This window comes from Plecotus auritus (assembly GCF_963455305.1).
Source record: "Plecotus auritus genome assembly, chromosome: 1".
NCBI lineage: Eukaryota > Metazoa > Chordata > Mammalia > Chiroptera > Vespertilionidae > Plecotus > Plecotus auritus.
The window spans coordinates 235,604,490-235,627,017 of record NC_137770.1 but is presented as its reverse complement, the minus strand read 5'-3'; the positions used below and the strand labels follow the sequence as shown (position 1 = coordinate 235,627,017).

At 41.3% G+C, this 22,528-nt stretch overlaps 1 protein-coding gene across 1 annotated transcript in view; it reads right to left on the bottom strand.

Annotated features, from left to right (window-relative positions):
* Nucleotides 1-22,528, bottom strand: part of ADGRA3 (adhesion G protein-coupled receptor A3) — a 111,526-nt gene that overhangs the window by 65,239 nt on the left and 23,759 nt on the right. The window contains exons 2-5 of the mRNA XM_080683148.1: nt 16,381-16,452; nt 9,265-9,336; nt 2,052-2,123; nt 206-277 (exon numbers count right to left, since the gene is read on the bottom strand). Of these exons, the coding sequence (XP_080539274.1) occupies nt 206-277; nt 2,052-2,123; nt 9,265-9,336; nt 16,381-16,452 (288 nt within the window). The remainder of the gene's footprint in view (nt 1-205; nt 278-2,051; nt 2,124-9,264; nt 9,337-16,380; nt 16,453-22,528) is intronic.

The window sequence follows — 22,528 nt, the reverse complement described above, 5'->3', positions numbered from 1 at the left end:
AATTTTCCCATGAACTCTCTTAAACCATATAACTGTTTTTAATTTTCAAACCTAATATACATATACATACACATATGTATATATGTATATGTGTTTGTGTATATATATATATATATATATATATATATATATAGAGAGAGAGAGAGAGAGAGAGAGAGAGAGAGAGAGAGTAGAGAGGGAGAGAGAAGAAAAAAATCTTACTTACAAAGATCGTAATGAGCCAAGATAATCAAAAGTTCCTTGAGATAACGAAGAAAACAAATTCCCGGAAAGGTTTCTGGGTGAAAAAAGGAAATAATTTCACTTTTAAAAATACTAACAAAGATATCTTTGTATACTATTTCATATTTCTTAAAGTGCCCTATATGCATGAAATATTACAAAGAATGTATAAAAGTTGTTTCAAATCTTATAAAGAGGGAACAATTAGCAAATATTTCTCCAAGGCTGTAAGAGAAAATTGCTCTTAACCTCATATAAAGCAGTAAAGTATTTAAACATTATTTCTGCTAGATAGGGATTTTTCTATCAAATATCAGGTGAGCCTGGAGATTACCTCACTAAACTAGATCTTTAGTCATGCTGTCATTGCAACTAGAATTATTCCTCAGGTGTTCACTCTGAATCATTTAAGAAAGCAAAAATTCTAAAAAACAAAAGAAAAAGTATGGCCGGAATGATCAGCAGCAACTCACAATAACTGAGAAAAACATCAGCAAAGTGGAAAGAGTCCAGCGTTTAAAAGGAAAGGTTCAGGGTTGGCCTTTTCTCTTGCTTTTGCTTGTAACAGATAGCTTTCATGACTGTCTTCATCCTTGCAGCATTTTATATGGATTAAAATCCAAACACCCCATGCTCCAATCTGAGTATAGTATGCTACACCCACAATGATTTGACGGAAGTAATTCTTCCATGTTTGATTACGAACCCCAGCAGGAGAGGGGGTCAGTGTGTTTTATTTATTGGGGTACCTCTGGCAGCAAGTAACGTGCTGAGGTATACAGTAGGTGCTCATTGGTGGTGGCTGACTGCTCAGGATGTGGAGCCCACATGCAGAAGGTTTCTGACACTCAAGGGGACCGAGGGCTCTGGGAGAATGGCAGCATGACCCACCAACCACAAAATCTGTTCTGTGTCTGGAGTTCTCAAGGAAGAAGTCCTCGGACCTCCCAGGAGGCCTTCAGCGTCTGGGGTGAATGTGTCAAGTGGGGGAGAAGGTGATGATGGGGCACGTGGATTCCCCAGTGGGGAGAGGAAAGAGAATTGATCTGGGAGAGATCAGCTGTTCCCATACACGTGCAGCAATGAGTTCCTGCTGACTTACTATTCCACAAATGCCAATACTTGGCCAAAGAATATATAACGGACTTCCATCAGAACCTCACTGGATGGGGTTTTATAAATGTCTCTGGATATAAAAAGTTGGATAAAATGATTCTGATCCTCACGGAATTGCCTAGGAACCAAACAAAGCAAGCAAATAAAAAAAGAATACCTGCAAATTAAAAGAACAAAGAAAGATGCCTTTTTCCTTTTGGGCCTATAAAAGTGAATACCCAATGGGAATTCTGCAGGTCACAGGCACGATTCAAATGGTCATTTTACTCCTAATAACACTTGCCTTCTCCTTAACAAATAGACATCGCTCTTATTTCCACCTCTAACCATCATTTGCTCGGCTTCTTTTCCTTTCTAAAGATCCAAATCTCTCCAACCTTTGGGTCATAAACGGAAGTTTTACCTCTTCCAAAAAATTTCCCCATAATATCAAAGCTTTCAATCATCTTTCTCCATGCTAACATGTTCCTTGGAGCACACAGTACACCATGCGTCTGTGTGTGTCCTTGCATGTGCAGTAACGTGATATTATGTTCTGATGGCATTATAAAGTACTTCCATGACTCAATTTCAAGCTCCTTATACCCTACCTACTTCTGTTTTTACTGTACAATTACTTTCTGAATATTAAACATGGCACAGTTATTTATAAATACTTGGATACTGATTCAAATGTTTCCTTATATCTTAATAGGGAAGAAAGATGTACTTACAATCTAACCAGATTGGTGAGTCCTCGAAATATGTCTGCATTCAGACATCCTATCCGATTATTTGTCAGATCCCTAAGGAGAAAGCGGGGCGGGGGGGGGGGGGGGAAATGTCTTCAATCAGTTCTCTTAGTTAATGAAGGTTTCATGTATTTCATATTCAAAAAACAGCAGCCAGGTATCAGACAAAACCTTTCCTTTCAGCATCTCCGAGATACTTACCTACCTCAAGAAAGATACTAGGGCACGGGAGGGGCAACAATCCTTGCTCTCATGTACTTCTGACACGTGCACACTAGTCCTGCTTCCTTACAGTGCCCTTCGTATCTCAAGCACTGACTCCTGTAAAATGGCCCAAGATACAACTGAAGTGTACACATGAGAATCTACCCTACTGCCTGTGATGCACGTCCCTAGATGATCTACACAGTGAATTATGCTGGGAAAAGGGAGGGAACAGAGCCCCATCGCATCTCAACCAACATCTAACACAAAGGAATAAGCGAGCAAATCATCGCCCTGCCCTGTGTGGTTCAATTGGTTGAGTGTCGTCCCATGTCCTTACAAGAAGTCGCAGGTTCAATTCCTGGTCAGGGCACATGGTGGGGTTTTGGGCTCAGATCCCCAGTAGGGGGCGTGCAGGAGGCAGCTGATCAATGTTTCTCTCTCTTTCCTCTCCCTTTCCCTCTCTCTAAAAAAATCAATATATATTTTTTTAAAAAATAGGGCAAATTATCAAAATAAATGCTGGAACTTTTATCTCCTCAAAAACATTTGAAGCTTGATGCTTTCTAACTTCATTCCTTAAATACTTAGAAGTTTTCAAAGTAAAGAAAACACAACTGGGTGAGCTTTTACTTCAGAGATCTATCATTTAGGATCCATAAAAAATAATTGGGCCATTACCTAGATATCCTTTAACAGTATCTATATAATGGCTCTATTATTTTTTTTCCCATCACTCCAAAATCTTAGCAAATGTTCCCATCAAATGTTACTTTCTCAATATTTTCTCTTCTCAATCCATAAACCCCTTTCCTTTCCATCTATGTAAAAAGTTTAGTGAATACAGGGGTGGGCAACAGCTTTATAGGTATAATCCTACCTAATAAAGAGGGAATATGCTAATTGACCCTCATGCCATCGCAAAGATGGTGGTGCCCACAGCCAATAAGAAGGGAAAATGCTAATTGACTGACCTACCCTCAGAGATGGCGGCGCCCACAGCCAAAAAGGAGGGAATATGCTGATTGCTCTGCCCTCAAAGATGGCAGCACCCACAGCCAATAAGGAGGGAATATGCTAATTGGCTGCCCTGCCCTTAAATATGGTGGCGCCCATAGCCAATAAGGAGGGAGTATGCTAAATGACTGCCACATCCTCAAAGATTGTGGCACCCATAGTCACAAGATGGTGGTGCCCAGTCCCCTCAGCCCCGCCGGAGTGGCAGGCGCGTGGCAAGGTTCCACACGCCTGCCTCTGGAGTCCCCCAGTCCCCTCAGCCCCCTGCTGCCCAGGGCCTGCCCGAGGCACAGGCAAGCCTCGGATGGCGGCTGCCCAGCCACCCAGGTTCACCCGAGGCTCAGGTAACCAGGGCAATCCGAGGCTTGCACTGCCGGCAGTGGCAGCAGCAGAGGTGTGATGGGGCGTCGCCTTCCCCTGATCGCCGGGTTGCCTCCCGCCCCTAAGGGCTCCCGGACTGTGAGAGGGGGCAGGCTGGGCTGAGGGACCCACCTCCAGTGCATGAATTTTCATGCACCGGGCCTCTAGTACAAATAAATGATAATATAAGAATAAATTCTGTTTTGAGTACCCACAACTGTAAACTTACTTTTGCCCTCCCACTGTATTTTATTCTTTCTTCACTATTTTTCTTCACACCAAGGATTATGAACACAACTTTACATCTTAATCTGGAGATTACATTTTAATTGAGACATAACTGATAATTTCTATAACCTTCAAAAAAGATGGCATGATTTTCATCATTTACCAGGGGATGTAAATTATATTGCAAGAAAATCCTAAAACAATGAATCTTTACTTTTATCAGTTGTTAGATTTGGATCAATTCCCTGCTTTACATTTTGATAAAAGAATGAGAACACATTTTCTAAACCAAACTTTCAAAACTATTTTTATCACATTTTCTTTAACGCCCATTTTATTCCCTATAGTGGAGAATTTACACCTTCTTTTTTTTAAAAAAAAAAAAATGCATTTTTATTGATTTCAGAGAGGAAGGGAGAGGGAGAGAGAGATAGAAACATCAATGATGAGAGAGAATCATTGATTGGCTGCCTCCTGCATGTCCCCTACTGGGGATTGAGCCTGCAGCCTGGGCATGTGCCTGACTGGGAATCAAACCCTGATATCCTGGTTCATGGGTCTAGGCTCAACCACTGAGCCATGCCAGCTGAACTACCCTTCTTTTAGGGAAGCAACGTGTGCGCCCCACTTCTAAACTAAAATTGTTGGACTTTAAATTGTACACTTGATAATGGAAGAAAAAGTTATCAATCTGATGAGAAATGATAAGGCCACAGCACTGAAACCTACTCGCTAAGTTTTTCACATTCCGTAACTTGGGTAATCCTGGGGTTCTGTAATCTCACAGTTCTGCCTCCCCTTTCTTATTGTCAACTTTTGATAAAAGAATATTAAGCAATACAAATCTTTATCCGTGCCTGCTAATCTCCAGCTCCTCAGACTATTAAAGCTAAATGTTTAATCTTGTAGGGCTTTAAAAAAAAAAAAGTTCTAGCTGATTTTCCTTTTATTTCTAGGTTTTCACTGTTTAAGAAAATGAGGCATCATCTTGTGAGTTGTTGCTTAAACAAGCATTTCTGGGCTCTATTCATTCTCTTGTCTCAATTCTGAGCTTTAAATGGTGCAATTACCATCGATTCTTTGGGAAACAATTTCATTACAGCTATATCTATTTAAAATGGTATTTAGGTACTGATAATGGGTGTTCATTTAGATTGAGAATTGGCTTGAATTTGTTGATAAAGCGAAAATGGACATTGGGTGGGGCTAGGTTTTACCAATTTCTGGTAGTTTATTCTGCAGAAACCACTTAATATTCCCCATTCAAAGTATCTACAAGATAAAGGCAAGGGCACGGTACACCTCCAAAAACACTGATCGAGTGCCTGTTGAGTGAGATGCACAATTGAAATGAATGATTTAAGGTCCCTAAAAAAAAGTGCACATATCTATAAGCAACTATGAACCGTCCCTACTGCAGAGTATCTTTATATTTCACTGAGTTTACATCTAAGACTCTCTCAGCTTGCAAGCTGTACACTGTACATTCAATTACAAGTCAGCTGTGTGGAATTAAAAATATATTTTCTAATGGGAAGAACATTACAAACGGCAATTACCTTCCTCGGCAAGAACACAAGAGACTACTTAATGGGTAATGCAATGAACAATGCTAAGGCAATGCCTGCACGATATTAGTCATGAAATTCAATGCTATGGAACAAGAAATTTATATATTTATTTTGGATGGCAGTAATTGAGAAATTATTTACTGAAGGATAAAGAACTCAATGGAGAACCTGAGATATTTTTGCAGTGTCCTTAAAACATCCTAATGAAACTGCATTTTATTAACAGTCCAGTTTCCTTCAACCTCCATCTCGACATGGGAGATATTTTTAGGATTAATCTTCCTTTAAAAAAAATAAGCTTCCTTCCAAAAAAGCTGTGGCTATAGTGTGTCAATCATGGAAGGTAAAAATAAGTGATCTTGCCTGGCAGTATGATGTAACACCCCTCCCCTTGGATAAAAAAGTTGGAGGGTAATGATTCAAATATTCTAGAATTTCTCACACTTCAATGTCAGAATCACTGGGAGGGACAGTTAAAACAAAGATGGTCCAGCCTGGGTGGCTCAGTGGTTGATCATTGACCTATGAACCAGGAGGTCACAGTTCGATTCCCCGTCAGGGCACACCCCCTGGTTTTGGGCTCAATCCCCAATGGGGGGTGTGCAGGAGGCAGCCGATCAATGATTCTCTCTCACTGATGTTTCTATCTCTCCCTTTCCCTTCCTCTCTGAAATCAATAAAAATATATTTATACTAGAGGCCCGGTGCACGAAATTCGTGCACTGGGGGGGGGGGGGTCCCCTCAGCCCAGCCTGCACCCTCTCCAATCCGGGACCCCTTGGGGAATGTCTGACTGCCAGTTTAGGCCCGATCCCACAGGACATCCCTCTCTCAATCTGGGACTGCTGGCTCCTAACTGCTCACCTGCCTACCTGCCTGATCACCCCTAACTGTCCCTCATGATGGCCTGGTCAACCCAAGTGTCCCCCCTGCTGGCCTGGTTGCCCCTAACTCCCCCCCTGCCGGCCTGGTCACCCCTTGCTGCCCCCCCTGCCAACCTGGTCACCCCTAACTGCCCCCCCCCCCGCTAGCCTGGTCACCCCACACAGCCTGCTGCTCAGTCATTTGGTTGTCCCTCACTAGCCCCCCTGGCCCCACGCAGCCTGTTTGTTTGGTTGTTTCGGTTGCGACGGTTGCTTAGGCTTTCATATATATAGATATATATTAAAAAAAAGATGATTTGATCTTGGCCCCAGTGTTTGCCATAGGATATGTCTAGCACCTACACAGTTGCTTCCTACTTTAGGACTCGTGTTCACAGGCATAGGTTTGAAATGACCCATCCAAACACAGGGCCAGGGTGCCTCTGGTAAGAAGCACAGAGACAGTGAGCTGCTGTTATAAATCAAGCTCACTTAGCCGCTGCCCTCCGCTCCCTAAGGACTCTGTTTCTGGGGAGGTGTGCTGCCTGCCCATGCCTGTGCTCCACACCCCGGCCTGCGTCCGTCTGGCTGAACACTAACAGCTTCCAAGACTCTTAGCAGCTAGACTCTGGCCATGGCTCCCCTCTTGGTAAGCAGATTCCAAGTCCATATCTAGGCTGTTGGTTTGTGCGTATGATTCCACCCCACCGCAAAGCCTCCAGGGGTTCCCTAGCTACCTTGTATCTCTGGAGTCTGGCTCCCTGTTGAGCAGAGAATGGGCTCAAGGAGTCTGTTGTGCAACTGAACTGATGCTGGTCTCTGCCTTACCGCTTTATGCTGCTAAGCCTGCTGGTACTGAACGCTACTGACCCACTGCAACTCTGATGCCTACCTGGTGCTTCCCACCCTCCAACTCCTTCTTCCCTTGCTAGAATTCTGGTCTCCATGCCCCACTGACCTACCCCAAACAGGCCAGTTTTTCTTAGTTGTTTCATTAAAAAGCCTTTACTGGGAAAGAGTGAAGAGCAGCGTGAATGGGGAAGAAGAAAACCAGTCTCCTCCACACGTCCCCGAGTGTCTTCCCCCCGTGCACACAGAGCCAGACGGACACCACGAATGACTGCCCCCACCCGCAACAAAGGCCATGCCAATAAATTCCCTTCTACAGAGTCAGCCTGAAGTTGTAAATTTCACAGGACTAAGAGAATCCTTTAACTCCTACTACTCTTAATCTTCCAATACTGTCCAAGAGGGGGAACTGAGAGGAGACCTGGAGAGAATAAATTTTGGGTGAAAGGTAATTTTACTTGCAAATGTAACTTAAAAAAAAATAAACTGGAAAATTAGCATGGCCAACTCTTACAACTGGATCTGACTAAAAATGATCTGACTAGGAATGAGCAGGTTTTGAATGACAGAATAAGAGCCACAAAATGTCCAAAGTATAAGGATGGAAGGTCAACATTTAAGTAAGTCATGCCATGATTAAACCAAGAGCAAGCATAGCCGGCTTTAACATACAGATACTATGGAAAACAAATAAAACATGAATAATACTCAGGCACCTAGAACTTTTAAAAAAAACTTAAATAATAAAAAAGTATGATGGAACCAAAGAGAGACAGAGACAGAGACAGACAGGGGCTGAAAGAGTGACTATGAAAAAGAAGGAAAGCATGGAGCTGGCCTCTCTCCACTTTATCTTTTGTCCCTGATTCTCTGCAGCTTAAGTGGTTTCTCCTTACTGCCATCGGGATAGAAGGAGGTGGGCAAAGGTGGAGGCAGGGGTGGGGATAGAAAGAGACTTTGCTTTGGTCGGTGGACACAAGATGCAGTGTGTAGTGATGTTTTGTTGAGTTGGACACTTGAAAACGGTATGGTTTTGCAAACCAATGCCCCAATATAGTCAATTTAAAAAAAAAGATATTCTGAAACACAAAACACAAATCTGATCATGTCAATTTCATATGCATGAAGTTATGCTAACCCCCCCCCCCCCATCTAAACAATGGATTTGTAATTTTTTTTCACATGGCAAGAAATCATCAAAGCCTACAAAAGCCTAGTCCTGCCTTGACCAGCCTAACCTCCCAGTACTCTTTTCCCCCTTCCGCTTTAGACTGGGGCCAAAGAGCTATACTACTGTCCCAAGAGACAGGATTTCATCCTTATGCCCACTCATCTGGTATTCTTCCATACAAAGAGCAAGGCCAAAGCTAAATGTCGGCTGCTCCTGTGGCAGGCCATTCCCTCAGGTGGTCCCTCCTTCCCCTGCAGATTATTATTGTGCTATCGGTTACAGCAGATCTGCAGGGTGTATTTTCACTATCCACCTATTTGCCCCCCAAGAGTCTGCGAGCTATCCCAGAGAAGCCAGAGTATGGCAAGCAGCCAGCACCCAATAAATGCCTTTAGAAGGAAAAAAGGATGATGGACAGACAGTACTACTTGGCTTGAATGCAGGGTTACTTCTCAACAATTGTGAAACAGCGTAAGGGGAGGATTGGGAGAGGAGTTTTCAGCTTTAGACTAAAAACTGGTCCTAAGTTTTAAAATAATAATAATACATAAAGTATACATGAAAATGGCAAGACCTTAAGTCATTCATAGAAAGGAACTTCAACTTATACAGCATTTACAACAGATGCGATTTGAATGCACTCATAACTTGAAAGTAAGCTGTAGATGAATGATAACAGACAAAGCCAATACAGCAATGATGTTATTAACATACGAGGGACACAACTGGCAAACAAATCAAATAGCTACACAAACTAATTCCTTCTAAGCTACTTATATTAAAACTCTCTGTTTTCTATCATGGATCTGGCCAGGTAAACTTATCAAAATTGTTAAAAACCCATCTTTTATCATGTGAAAGCTTAAAGTCGATGAACAGTTACTTATGCGAGAAACAGTTCAAACTCATAAGCAAGCAAATCAAACACTTACAATCTTTTTAGCGATGACAGTCCCCAAAAGGCACCAGGATCTATACTACTAATAAGATTATTTCGGAGGTCCCTGTTAAAAATAAAATAAAATAAGTTATTTACATATGAACACTGTAACAATTATTTTGGCACATTGCACTTAACTACCATGCAGAAAACAATGACAAAAATAATGGGAGGAAACTGATGCCCAAAGGATTAAGTCAAGATCACCCCAGTAGAAGTGCCAGAGCCAGAATTCAAGTTCAAGGAATCTGGCTCTAAAGCCATTTGTGTTGGTCAATAGAAGAATAAAGGTTTATATCAAAAAAGATATGTGTGTCCTGATGTTATTCAAATTCAAAGGTATCATTAAACTACAGTCCTAGAAAAATATCCTATCTAATAAAAGAGTAATATGCAAATTGACCGTCACTCCAACACACAAGATGGCTGCCCCATGTGGTCAAAGATGGCTGTCCCATGTGGACACAAGATGGCCACCACAAGATGTCCAGCAGGGGAGGGCAGTTGGGAAGGATCAGGCCAGCAGGGGAGGGCAGTTGGGAGGGACCAGGCCTGCAAGGGAGGGCAGTTGTGGGCGATCAGGCCAGCAGGGGAGGGCAGTTGGGAGGAACCAGACCTGCAAGGGAGGGCAGTTGGGAGCGATCAAGCCTGCAGGGGAGGGCAGTTAGGGGTGACCAGGCTGGCAGAGGAGGGAAGTTGGGGGCAAACCGGCTGGCAGGGGAGCAGTTAGACATCCATCAGGCTGGCAGGGGAGTGGTGAGGGGGTCATAAGGCTGGCAGGCAGAAGTGGTTAGGGCCAATCAGGAAGGCAGCCAGGTGAGCAATTGGGAGCCAGCAGTCCTGGATTGTGAGAGGGATGTCCGACTGCCCGTTTAGGCCTGATCCTACCGAGATTGGGCCTAAACAGGCAGTCGGACATCCCTCGAGGGTACCCAGATTGGAGAGGGTGCAGGCTGGTCTGAGGGACAGCCCCCCCAATGCAAAAATTTCGTGCACCAGGCCTCTAGTTGTAACTATAAAAGTTTCCAGAATTTGACAATGATAACTGCTATAATGGCTATCAATTATGTAATGTTAAGTCACTGTGCTAAGCAGAGTTTTTGTTTTTGCAGCCTTCTCCCTTGTTTTCCCTACTTCCCCATAGCATATGGTACACTCCAGACAGTGCCTGGAATTTCCAACACCACCCCTGTGGCACCTGATCAACCCCTGTCCTTATTTTTCAAACTCTCTGGCCCTAGTCATTGGCATGATTACATGACCTTGGTGAGGAGACAGACAGAGGTCAAGGAGTAGCCATGCCCATTGGTTTAACTAGAGGTCAAGATGTAAGTCTAAAACAGTCAGTGACCCTCTTGCTATCATTGAGAGATAAAGCCAACAGACAAGAAAATAGAGTAAATCCTGAGCCCCTGGATACAGCCAAACCTGAAGTCCAGCTTTCGCTCTGGGCTCAGTTACACAAATCACTAAAATCAGTGAGTTAGTATCTGTCTCTTATCATCCCTTTAAGATCTTACAATCAATCCCAAAGGTATTACCCTTGCTTCAGACAAGGAAATTCATGTACAGCAAGATGACATCTGGCCAAGGTCTTGGTGTTAATATGTGGCCAAGCCAGACATCAGGCTGTAAACACATCTTTCTGACTGACACAGTGAAGATTTACTAAAGAAACTAAGCAAATGTATACCTAGAGCAAGAGGGAGACAGATAAAGTAAGCATTCTAAAAGTTGGCCATAATTAAATCATGGTGCTAGAGATACCTGTTCTTTCAATTTCTTTATATGTTTAAAAGATTTTATAAAAAACTAGAGACCCAGTGCATGAAATTCATGCACGGGGTGGGGGGTGGGGGGTGGGAGGAGGTGTCCCTCAGCCCAGCCTGCACCCTCTCCAATCTGGGACCCCTCTCACAATCCAGGACTGCTGGCTCCCAACCGCTCGTCTGCCTGCCTGCCTGATTGCCCCTAACCGCTTATGTCTGCCAGCTTGATCACCCCCTAACCACTCCCCTGCCAGCCTGATCGATGCCTAACTGCTCCCCTGCTGGCCTGATTGCCCTCAACTACCCTTCCCTGCCGGCCATCTTGTGGCGGCCATCTTTGACCACATGGGGGCGGCCATCTTGTGCGAGGGCATGAGGGTCAATTTGCATATTACTGCTTTATTATATAGGATGGAAAAACTATAGTATGTGCTATTGTCAGCACCCTCATGGTCATCACTCTAGCCCAGGTTATATATCACAGTTCCCACTCATGTCCTTGCTTCTCTCATCAGTTCTCCATTTACATCTTTACAAACATGAATCTAATCCTGTCTCTGTGCCAGCTAAATTCTCCAAAAGCGCCACAATCCCCTCAGAAGAAAGTTCAGACTCTTCTAGGTAACTTAAAGCTACCCATGGCCCTGACCTTGCCCATCTTCCTCCTCCAACTCTCATTTCCTAATCTGCTCCAACACCCTCCTTTAACACTCACTCGCTCAGGCCTTCGCTCTTCAAATATGCTAGTCATATTTCTATATGTTTCTAGAAAGAGTCATATTTCTCTCACCTGTCTGTTCAGTGAGAGAGAGACTGAGACTCCTTATGTAGAGGGTGGATGGACAGTGCTATGGTCTAAAGTTTGTCCTCCTCCCCCAAAATCACACATTGAAAACCTAAGTCCCAAGGTGATGAAAATAGCAGCGGGGGGGCCTTTGGGAGGTGACTAGGTCACGAGAACAGAGACCTAATGAACGTGATTAATGACCTTACAAAGGAGGCCCCAGACAGCTCCCTCTGTCCCTTCCATCACGTGAGGTTTCAGCAAAAAGATGGCCAAGTAGGATGTGGTACCTCACTGAACACCAATCAGCTGGTGCCTTGATCCTAGATTTCCCAGCCTCCAGAAGTGTGAGAAATAAGCGTTTGTCTGTATAAGCTACACAGTTTCTGGTATTGTTATAGAAGCCAGAACAGACTGAGACGGATGATAAATGGATGAAATCCTGGCTCAGAGACAGAATTACATTTACCTAAATTTCACTATAAAAATCTTTTCAATAAATTATAGTTAGCCACTAAATCATCAGAATATTCATCAAGCCAGACAATGTAGAGACTACTGAATATCATTCATAACGTAAGTCCACTTCGCGCACTTATACCTCAATAAATGTGGAAGATAGTGATGCCTGCACCTGACCGAATAATTTAGCAAATGTGTGAATGTAAGCAAATTCCAATGCAAAGAAAAATAATACCGCCAATTGTTAATGATTATTTAATCTGGTGATATGGGAGATCACTATATTATTCTTCTAATTTTTCTGTATGTTTGAAAATTTTCATAATAAAAATTAGTTTCTGTCCCCCGCTTTTTAGTCCCAGGAAGTACAATTCATCATCAGTCCCAATGTACGAGTTTATACCTCCCCCTCTGTACCCAATCCCAATCCTATACCTCAAAGAAGATTTTTGGAGAAAATTCAATCAGAATGTGTTTGATTTATATTGCATAAGTTAAAAATTTCAGCAAATGGAAATATAATGTCTGTTCCATTTTTTTTTAAAACACATTTCACTTCTCTGATTTTAAAAAGCATCTACAATAGGGAAGGACTTAGCTAAAGTACTACATAAATTTGTGGTCCATGATGTACTGCATGTGTTTCTAGAAAATACCTATCATGAATAACTAAGTAGTGTAATACGATTTAAAGATACACTTTTTATTTAATAATAAAGAAATGCTTGACATGTTATATAGCATTTAATGATAGCCATATTAATCAGGCATTGCCAAAGAATATTTGTAGTCAGAGTCTCTCATTTACCATTCCCTTCTCCAACCCACAGCTTGCCTAGTGAACACAAGTCTAATGTTAAGATGTGCAGCTGAATCTGAATGGGTTGGGTCATTAAAACAGAAATGCAAAAAGGTGCACAAAAGTTGCTTAAACAAAATTATAAAAATATTTAAATAGTTGTTAGGAAAAGAGCTAGCTCCTTTAGGCAAGACTACAAAGTATATAAGAAAAAACACATTTTAAGTACAATTATCAGAAATCTCTACTTGAAACAGCTTCCACAATAAAAAATAATAATTCCCTAGTATTACAGGAAACCAAGAAGTAAGGCAGCCTTAGTTGGTGCCATCTATCTCTCAGATCCCCATGCTCCGAAAGTCAAGTTTACCTTCAGGCTAAACTTCAATCATGACATCATATCTCAGGTCCAATAATCGCTTCCAAGAAAAAAGTCAGGAAAAGGAATGGAGATTTTCTTCTTTTTTCAGGAACTGGGGAATCTTTCTCTGAAACCTCAAAGCTAACCATCCCTCATCTTTTATTGGCTAAGACTGGCTCTGTCAATCACTAGAAAGATGCTTTGACCCATCACTTGAGGGGTGGAGGGAGGAGATGAATATGTACATTAAAGAGTCAGACACATTGACCAATATGCAATTCTATTCTAGTGTCAGTAATTAGAGTATAGGAGAGTGTCACTAAATTCTGACCCATGTATAACAAAACACAAAAGCGATCTATACATATAAAAGCCTAAGCAATCGGACGACTGGACGAGCAGATGACTGGCCAGTCGCTATGATGCACACTGACCACCAGGGAGTAGACACTCAATGCAGGAGCTGCCCCCTGGTGGTCAGTGCGCTCCCACAGCAAGAACACCGCTCAGCTGACAGAGAGGTGCCAGAAGCCGGGCTGACAGCTGGTGAGCGTGGTGCCCAGGCTCAGGGTCCTCTCAGGCCGCCTGCCACTTCGTGCACTACTTCGTGCTGTGTGGGATCAATGTGGACAGGGGGCTGGAGCCCAATGAGCTGGCGGGTAAGGCCGGGCTGCGATGGCATGAAGGTCCACTGATCCCCGCAGGCCAGGCCTAGGGACCCCAATGGTGCACGAATCCGTGCACTGGGCCTCTAGTAATATTATAAAATGAAGAGGGAAGATGGACGGGAGGAGAAAGAGATGAATGGATAAATCACAGAGTTCTCAATTATAAACAGTCTTAAAAATCTAAAAAAAAAAAAAAAAAAAAAGAAATATATATATATATATATATATATATATATATATATATATATATACAAAAAATATTTACCAAAAAAGGGAGGGGAAAAATGTATAAGAAGTATACATTTTAGAGAATTCTTTTAGCAACAATATACAGTCCACCCTTAAAAAACACAATCTGAACTTTAAGGCTGAATTTTGGCCGCCACCCCAATTCCTATGTGGAAGTCCTAACCCCTAATCCCTTAAAATCTGGCTGTATTTGGAGACAGGGTCAAACACTATAGAGGGCCTATGCTTACATAAGACCTCAGTGATGGAAGCAATAAAGGCCTGTGGGAGTTTCAATTGTGGGAGAAGCCAGTAGGTGAAATGGTCAAGGAAAGGTCACCTTGAAGTAGAGAAAGTGAAGCACAACAGAGAGAGCTAAGAAAATGAGGAAAGATTGATTTTCAGCAGCAAAGACGTTCCAAACTGTGTGGCTCCCTGAAGCACTCTGAACGGTTATCCTAAGTGTGTGGGTGACATGGGAATTTGAAACATGATCCTAGAACAGCATTTGGAAAGCAAGCAAATTAAACATCCATTGTGTAAAACTCACCAAGGATAAATAATGAGTGCTACCTGTCACACATCTGATCATAAGCAAAACTAGACCTAATTGCTATGCCAAACACAATGATCGCATTCAGAGATATCTGGGTAAAAACATGAAAGTTTATCCTAACGTTTTCCACCGTGTGTGTGTGTGTATGTGTGTGTGTGTGTGTGTGTGTTTAAATTCTGGGCTTCCTTTCTGGGCTTTGTAACCATGCAACTTTGGCAGCTTGTTCCTTTTATGAGGCATTCCTGTCGTGACTGAACTTCAAAACAGCATCTACACTTTAAAAGCCAGTGTCCAGCCAGTAACCTATGGTCCATGGCCTGTTTTGTAAATAGAGTCACCTCCACATTGATTCAGTTATTTGTTGTCTACTGCTGCTCTCCCACTACAATGGCAGAATCGAGTCACCATGACAAAGATCATATGGCCCTCAAAGCCTAAAATATTCACTATCTAGTCCAGCTGTGGGCAAACTACGGCCCGCGGGCCGGATCCGGCCCGTTCGGCTGTTCTATCCGGCCCACGGAGCTGAAAGAGCAGAGGGTTCTCTTGCTCTCCCCTCTGCTCCTTTACTTTGAATTTATATTAGTTCACACAAACACTCCATCCATGCTTTTGTTCCGGCCCTCCGGTCCAGTTTAAGAACCCATTGTGGCCCTCGAGTCAAAAAGTTTGCCCACCCCTGATTACAGAAAGTTCGCTGCCTTTGGTCTAACTAGTTGTTTGTTATTTTAAATTTACTTTTCCATTACAGTTCACATTATATTAGTTACAGGTGTACAACTAATCAATATACCTTATATACCTTACAAAGTTACATTTATATACATTGCAAAGTTACCACCCCAATAAATCTGGTCCCCACGTTACACCATACATAGCTATTACAATAATATTGACTATATTTCCTATGCTGTACTTTACATCCCCATAACTGTTTTTACAACTGACAATTTGTACTTCTTAATCTCTTTCAGCCTCCTTCCTCAATCCCTCAACCCCCTCCAATCTAGCGACCATCAATTTGTTCTCTGTATCTCTGAGTTCGTTTCTGTTTACTTAGGTTGTTCATCTGTGGTGTTTTTCTGATTCCATATATAAGTGAAATCATGACTAGCTGTTTTTAAAATTCACTTCTTAAAATTTCTCCTAATAAAACATTGGTAAAACTAAATTTTTATTTTGTAAAGTTGGGATTGTAGAACTAGATTAACAATAAAAATATTTTAAGTAAAACGACAATAACAGATGATAACGAAGGTATACCCATTGCCCTGGTCCCGGGCAATGGTCAGCTGCTTAGAGCATTATCTTGATACACAACGGTTTAGGGTTTGATCCCCAATCAGGCACATACAAGAATCAACCAATGAATGAATAAGTAAGTGGAACAACAAATGGATGTTTCTCTCTCTCTCTCCTTCCCTTCTTCTCTCTAAAATCAATAAATAAAAAATGTATAAGAAACTAAAAAGAATACTCACAATCTTTCAAGGAGACTTAGCCCAGAAAATGAACCATTCTTCAGCTCAGATATTTTATTGTTACTCAGAATCCTAAAAATGACAGAAAAATAAAATGTAAGTTGCCTAGTATATGTGCACCATCAATATCAAAATAATTAGCTCATTGTATTTAAATCTATGAGAAATTATAAGAAGTCCTTTATCACCCTCCTTCCCCAAATTTTGAGATGCCAGACCAAAAAAAAAAAAAAAAAAGTTTGTCTCTCTTTGAAAAACCACTTAAAAGAGCTTATACACCTGTCACTTCTTAAATTGTTCCTGTCACATTGAACCAAAAATTTAAAATAGAGAAGTCAACATAAAATAGCTCTCAGTTCAATATAAGAATAAAGAATGCCACATACATTTATATAATTAATCAACTTACTAAGTTGAATACTTATTTAAAAATTGGAAACTTAATAGAAAATTATGTAAGCACTCTATGAAATAATGGCCTTACAAAGAAATAAAATACCCCCTAGATATCTTTGCAATATTATTTTTAATCTAACAGTAAACAAATCTACGTGTCTACATGTGAAAAGATACTTGCCACACACACTCACATACAGAGATAGGAGTTGAATCACAATAGTATGCCACGTGTACGACGACCATGTTCTTAAAAAAATAAACTGAAAACAAAATTTACTAGAAGTCATCAAGCAGCCACCCCCTGGTAGGACTTGCCTAAGAGCCTGTGTATGCGGGATCTAGCTTCCTCTCTGGACTCTGTAACCATGGTCCTTGGGCGGCTTGAATGACAGTAAGAGTTTCTATAGATAAAGTGAAAATGCTCAAGCTACCCGATGTGGGGAAGTGAGAATATCAAGATAAGAAAACAAGAAAACCAAGGCTTAGAAAAGTTACGTTAATGGAAGATTACACTAGCAAATGACAGAGCCAAATGGCTAACCCGGGCCATTTCTGCTCCAAACCCCATGTTCTCCAACTACTCCATGCTGGGTCAAGAGAGGCATTACTGGTATCTTAGGCAGAAAATTCTCCATCACACTCAGGGCTGCACAACTTCTGGGGCACCCTTCGTAGTGTGTCCAAGGTGGAGCGGTGACCCCTCCCTCCCAGACAGGGCAACACACAGGTCTACGTACACACGCATGTAACACAATGCCTGCGCCCTAACATTCCAGGTACATTTTCACATTCTCTACTTTCATTATTCTAAAAATGTATTAAAACAAAAACACCCATTTGACAACTAATTTTCTTTAGATATAAATGTGTGTGTTTTTTTTAGATTCCTACTCATGCAGATTCATATTTCAGAGCCTGCTATATGGAACTATCATTAGGAGCTTCTCGGGTCAAGTACACCGGTGTTTGGAACCCAGCTCTCCAATCCTTCTCAAGCGACACTGATTTTGGGCAAGTCACTCCACCTCTCTGCAACAGAGTTCCCTCATTCATAAAACAGGAAGGATAATACCTGCCACATAAACACTGGAAGGAAACTAGTGAATGCATGACACACCCAATGAGCATTCCTTCGCAGTCAGGGCTTCCTTGGTTCGCAGACTCATACCCTCCCATTTTAATGTTTCTAGCAATCAAAGTATATTACTGTGCAGTGTTTGGCCTCTTTTCAAAGCTGTTACTAAAGCAACAACCAGGGGACCAAGAACACATGGTCATCAAAAACGTTCCAATTAAAATACAATACAATGTTCTCTAATCAAAATGGCAAAGTCTTTTGAAAGTGAGGTAATTGGCAAGGGCAAAGCAAACTCAGATGGACACGTGGCCACCAAAGTCCCTGAAGCAAAGCTTCACTGAACAGCCCGGGGGTGCACACCCAGGAGCCTCCATCCTGCTGTCCAGGCATCAACCCTAAGCTAACAAGTCACCCAACCTGACAAGGAGTATACCTATTTCAGTGACCTATTTCAGCACGATTTATAGTAGACAAAGTGAGAAACTCCCAAAAAGGTCAGTAAGAAGATAAACACATTGTGATATATCCAAACAACAAAATGTGACACACCATTAAAAATGATTCTTTTAAAGAAACTTGATGAAAAGGAAATTGCTTACAATCAGTTATAACAACAAAACCTATACCACTGAGTGAACAAAATCCAGGCAGAGACCCCCCACCCCCCCCAAAAAAAAATACTTGGAAGAAATACATCAAAATGATGAGACTTCTATTAGTTTCTCTTTTATTCTTTATAATTTTGCAGTATCTGTTAAAATATCTAGACTATGATTCTGATTTTTAAAATATTTTCTCAATAACTAAGCACAGCTCAAAATTGAGTTAGTTTTGAAGACAATTATATCTAAGCAATAAAAAAATAAAGAACATTTTATTTATGCTTTGAGATTAAAGACTCACATTTATTTATACTCCAAAAATGTTTATGTAACTTATTAGACACTAACAGTAGGGCAGAGAACAATGGGGACAACAGCCAGCATCCAGGGCCGGAGCCGAGACCCCACCAGTAATGAATGATTTAGTCTGTGACAGTCACTTCTCTAGGGAGAATTCAATGTCATCATTTGAAAGATGGAAAACATTAGACCAGAATGATCGTCAAGCGCTCTTCTAGCTTCTTTAATTTTCTATAATTATTCGTATATTAATAAGCGAAGCTGTTGAACTTTACAGTGACCAAGAATGTATAACCAATAAACCAAAAAGAAGGACAAATGCACAGTCTACTTCCTAAGCTCCGTGACATGAGAGCCCTGTTTCCGCGTGAAGAAGGAAACCCAAATGTGGAAGTGGCCTGGGAAACACTGTCAGGGCAGTGACCATTATACCGTAAGCACTGCGCTCAGCATTATTTCATTCAGCCAAAGGACCATCACTGGCTCAGTCATAAAGGCTGTGGTCCAATAAATGATAGATTTTATTGAGGAGAGTAAAAAGACATTTCATCACACTTAAAAAGTTATAACTGTAACCTTAAAAATATTATTTACAACCTCATGTTAATATATTCAGTCTCCACATTACTTGCCGTGTTTAAGGATTCTGTGCAAGAAAACAGGATCCGTAGGAATAAATCTACCCCGCAGACAGTTTTTATACTCCATTCTGAAACGGGGGACTGCGGAACTAGAAAATGCATAATGTCATGTATCATTATAAACCTAACACCCATTCATAATCAATATTTTTGCTGACATCTTTGAAATTGCCTACTTCCTGGGAGGTACCTAAGTGAAAAATATAAAACTTGACTGACGTTATAAAGTGTAGATATACCCATTTCCGTTCTATACGAATGGTGATAACCCCACATGATGTATAGACAAGGCTTAGGAGCGCTGTGCCGGGCTCAGGCCTCCTGAATTTTAACACCGTAATACAAGCTGCATGTCCCCTGCTGTAACTCACAGTCCCAAGGCGGCTCAGTGCATCATTTATGCTGAAAATGAAAAAAGGAGTAAAACAATATAAACATGTTTGTGGTTTTGTTTTGTTTTTTTGCTAATCAAAGTTTATGGAACAGAAAGAAAGAAAAATTAAGTATTACATGCTCTCAGTTGCTTGCTATTGCAGGTCCTGGAATGGAATGCTGTTAATGACACCCACACCCTGCATGGCAGAAGGTAGAGAATAAGTCTCCTTTTGAGAGGAAATGAAAATATATAATTCAAGAGCATTAAATATTCAGAGCAAATGTTAGGAATATAGTTATTAACGAAAACCACTGGGGGGAAGAATCTGCTAAACAATCAAACACAGTTACTGTCGTGGGTGGCATGGGCGATCCTCCAAAAGAGGTGTCCACCCAGAACCTGTGACTGTGATCGTAACTCAAAAAAGGCTATTTGTGATGCAATTAAGGGTTTCGAGATGACATCATGCTGGATCAGGGTGGGACCGAAATCCAAGTGTCCTTAGAAGAGGCAGGCAGGAGACTCCCAGAAGGTCTGATGAAAAGGAAGGCAGACTCAGAAAGAGAAAAAAGAAAAAAAAAGGAAGGTGGGCAGATTTGGAAGCCACAATAACTGAAGGTTTTCAAGACCTAAGGAAAGGAGCAAATAGGACTACACTTTAAGCTGTAGCACATTTTAAAAACTTCTTGAAAATTTAAACCCATAAGCAATGTTAAAAGGTAAACAACAGCTCTGGCCAGTGTGTTCAATGGTTAGCGCGCTGGCCCGAGCACCTAAGGGTCTCGGGTTTGATTCCTGGTCAAGGACGAATACCTGGTTGTAGGTTTGCTCCCAGCCCTAGGTCAGGGTTCATGTGGGAGGCAATCAGTAGATGTGTCCCTTTCACATTGATGTTTTTCCCTCTCCCCCTCCCTTCCACTCTCTGAAAAGCAATGGGGGAAAAAAAAGATAAACCACACACAGGTATAACTACTATCAAAAACAAATGACTAATTTTTCAAATACACATATAAAGAGCTCTTTTTAAAAAATCCCTAATAAACTAACAAAGGCCATGACCAAATAAAAGTAAATATTAATAAATCATAATCATATGAAGGGATATACAATCCCAATCATGAGAGAAATGTAAATTAAAATGAAAACAAGATACCATATATCACTAAGGGTTGATAAAAATATGCTAACTTTTTTTTTCAGAGGGAAACAGTCACTCATATTTTGCTATAAATCAGTAAAATCACTATGGAGGGCAAAAATACAAGTATAATATCTGATCCATTAATTCCTTTTAGGAAATATATCCTAAAGATATACTTGTACATTTGCAAGATGCATTACATTAAATGTTGTGTAATTATATATATATATATATATATATTTATATAAGAAAATTACTCATTGTGCTATTGTTTGTAAAAGCCAATGACTGGATATTTAGGTTGCTTCCCGTACTATGGGATAGGTGCAAGTGGTCCACAAAACGGTACCCCATGTAGATGGGGGGCTGCAGAATTGGGGAGAGGGAGCTCTTTAGTTATTCATACAGAAAGATCAATGACATACTGAGGAAAGAAGGCATGCATTTAAACATTAAAAGTTTCCCTCCCTTGACACTTCTGATTTGCTCAAGGAATACAAATTATAGTAATGCAATCTGATTTTGTGTATTAGGTTCATCATGCAGACTAACACTTGTTATTGCTACACCGTCCTCAAGTACAAGGGAAATGGACAACAGAGCTAAGCAATGCTTTTGAGTCACTAACCTACTGGGCATATGGCCTCCAAGAATGTCAAACTCGCGGCCAGTGAACATGCTCAGGGCCCTAAACCTTTAGAACCACTCTGATACGCTAAAACGAGGAATGGTAACTCCTCAAAAGTCTATTTTCAGTGCTTTGCTTCAGTTACCCCAGGAATGAAAACTGGTTCCTCCACAAGTTCTTCGAAGTTCTAGTCCAGGGGCAGCCAACTCCAACATTCCACCCGGTCTCCCGACAGACCATCAGCTCAAGCAATGGTTTTTTTTATATTTTTAAATGGTTAAAAGGAAATGTTAAATAATAATATTCTGTGATACATGAAAATTACATGAAATTCAAATGTCAATGCTCTGAAAGTTTGAGTGGAATACAGCCTTGCCCATTTGCTGACATAATGTCTATGGTGGCTTTCATGTTATAATGGCAGAGTTGAGTAGCATCAACAGACTGGCTGGCCAGCAGAGCCTAAAACATTTACTATCTGGGCCTTCAGAGGAAAAATCTGTCCACTCCTGTTTTAGCTGGCCAGATTTTGGTCCCAGTTTATTCTCCCTTTCCAGGCAAATGAACATCAAGTGCTGATTTCTAAATGAATTATTTTTTTAATCTTTATTGTTGAAAGTATTACATATGTCCCCACTTTTTTCCCCCACTGACTCCTTCTATCCTGCACTCATCTCCTACCCCTGCCCCAGGTCTTCACCACACTATTATCTGTGTCCATGGGTTATGCATACGTGCATACAAGTTCTTTGGTTAATCTCTTCCCACCCTCCACCCCACCCATCCCACAATTCTTCCAAGCAAAAAAGAATAAGAGAGCATCTACTGGACTCCAAAACTCCCCATCAATTTGAATAATCTTTATTTTAAAATCACGCTGAACTCCACATGCCATCAGCAATTATACACACATTTTGCCCTAAGTATTATTTGATTGCTCACCAATGTGTCCTTCTCTTAATGGCATTCATTCATTCATTCAT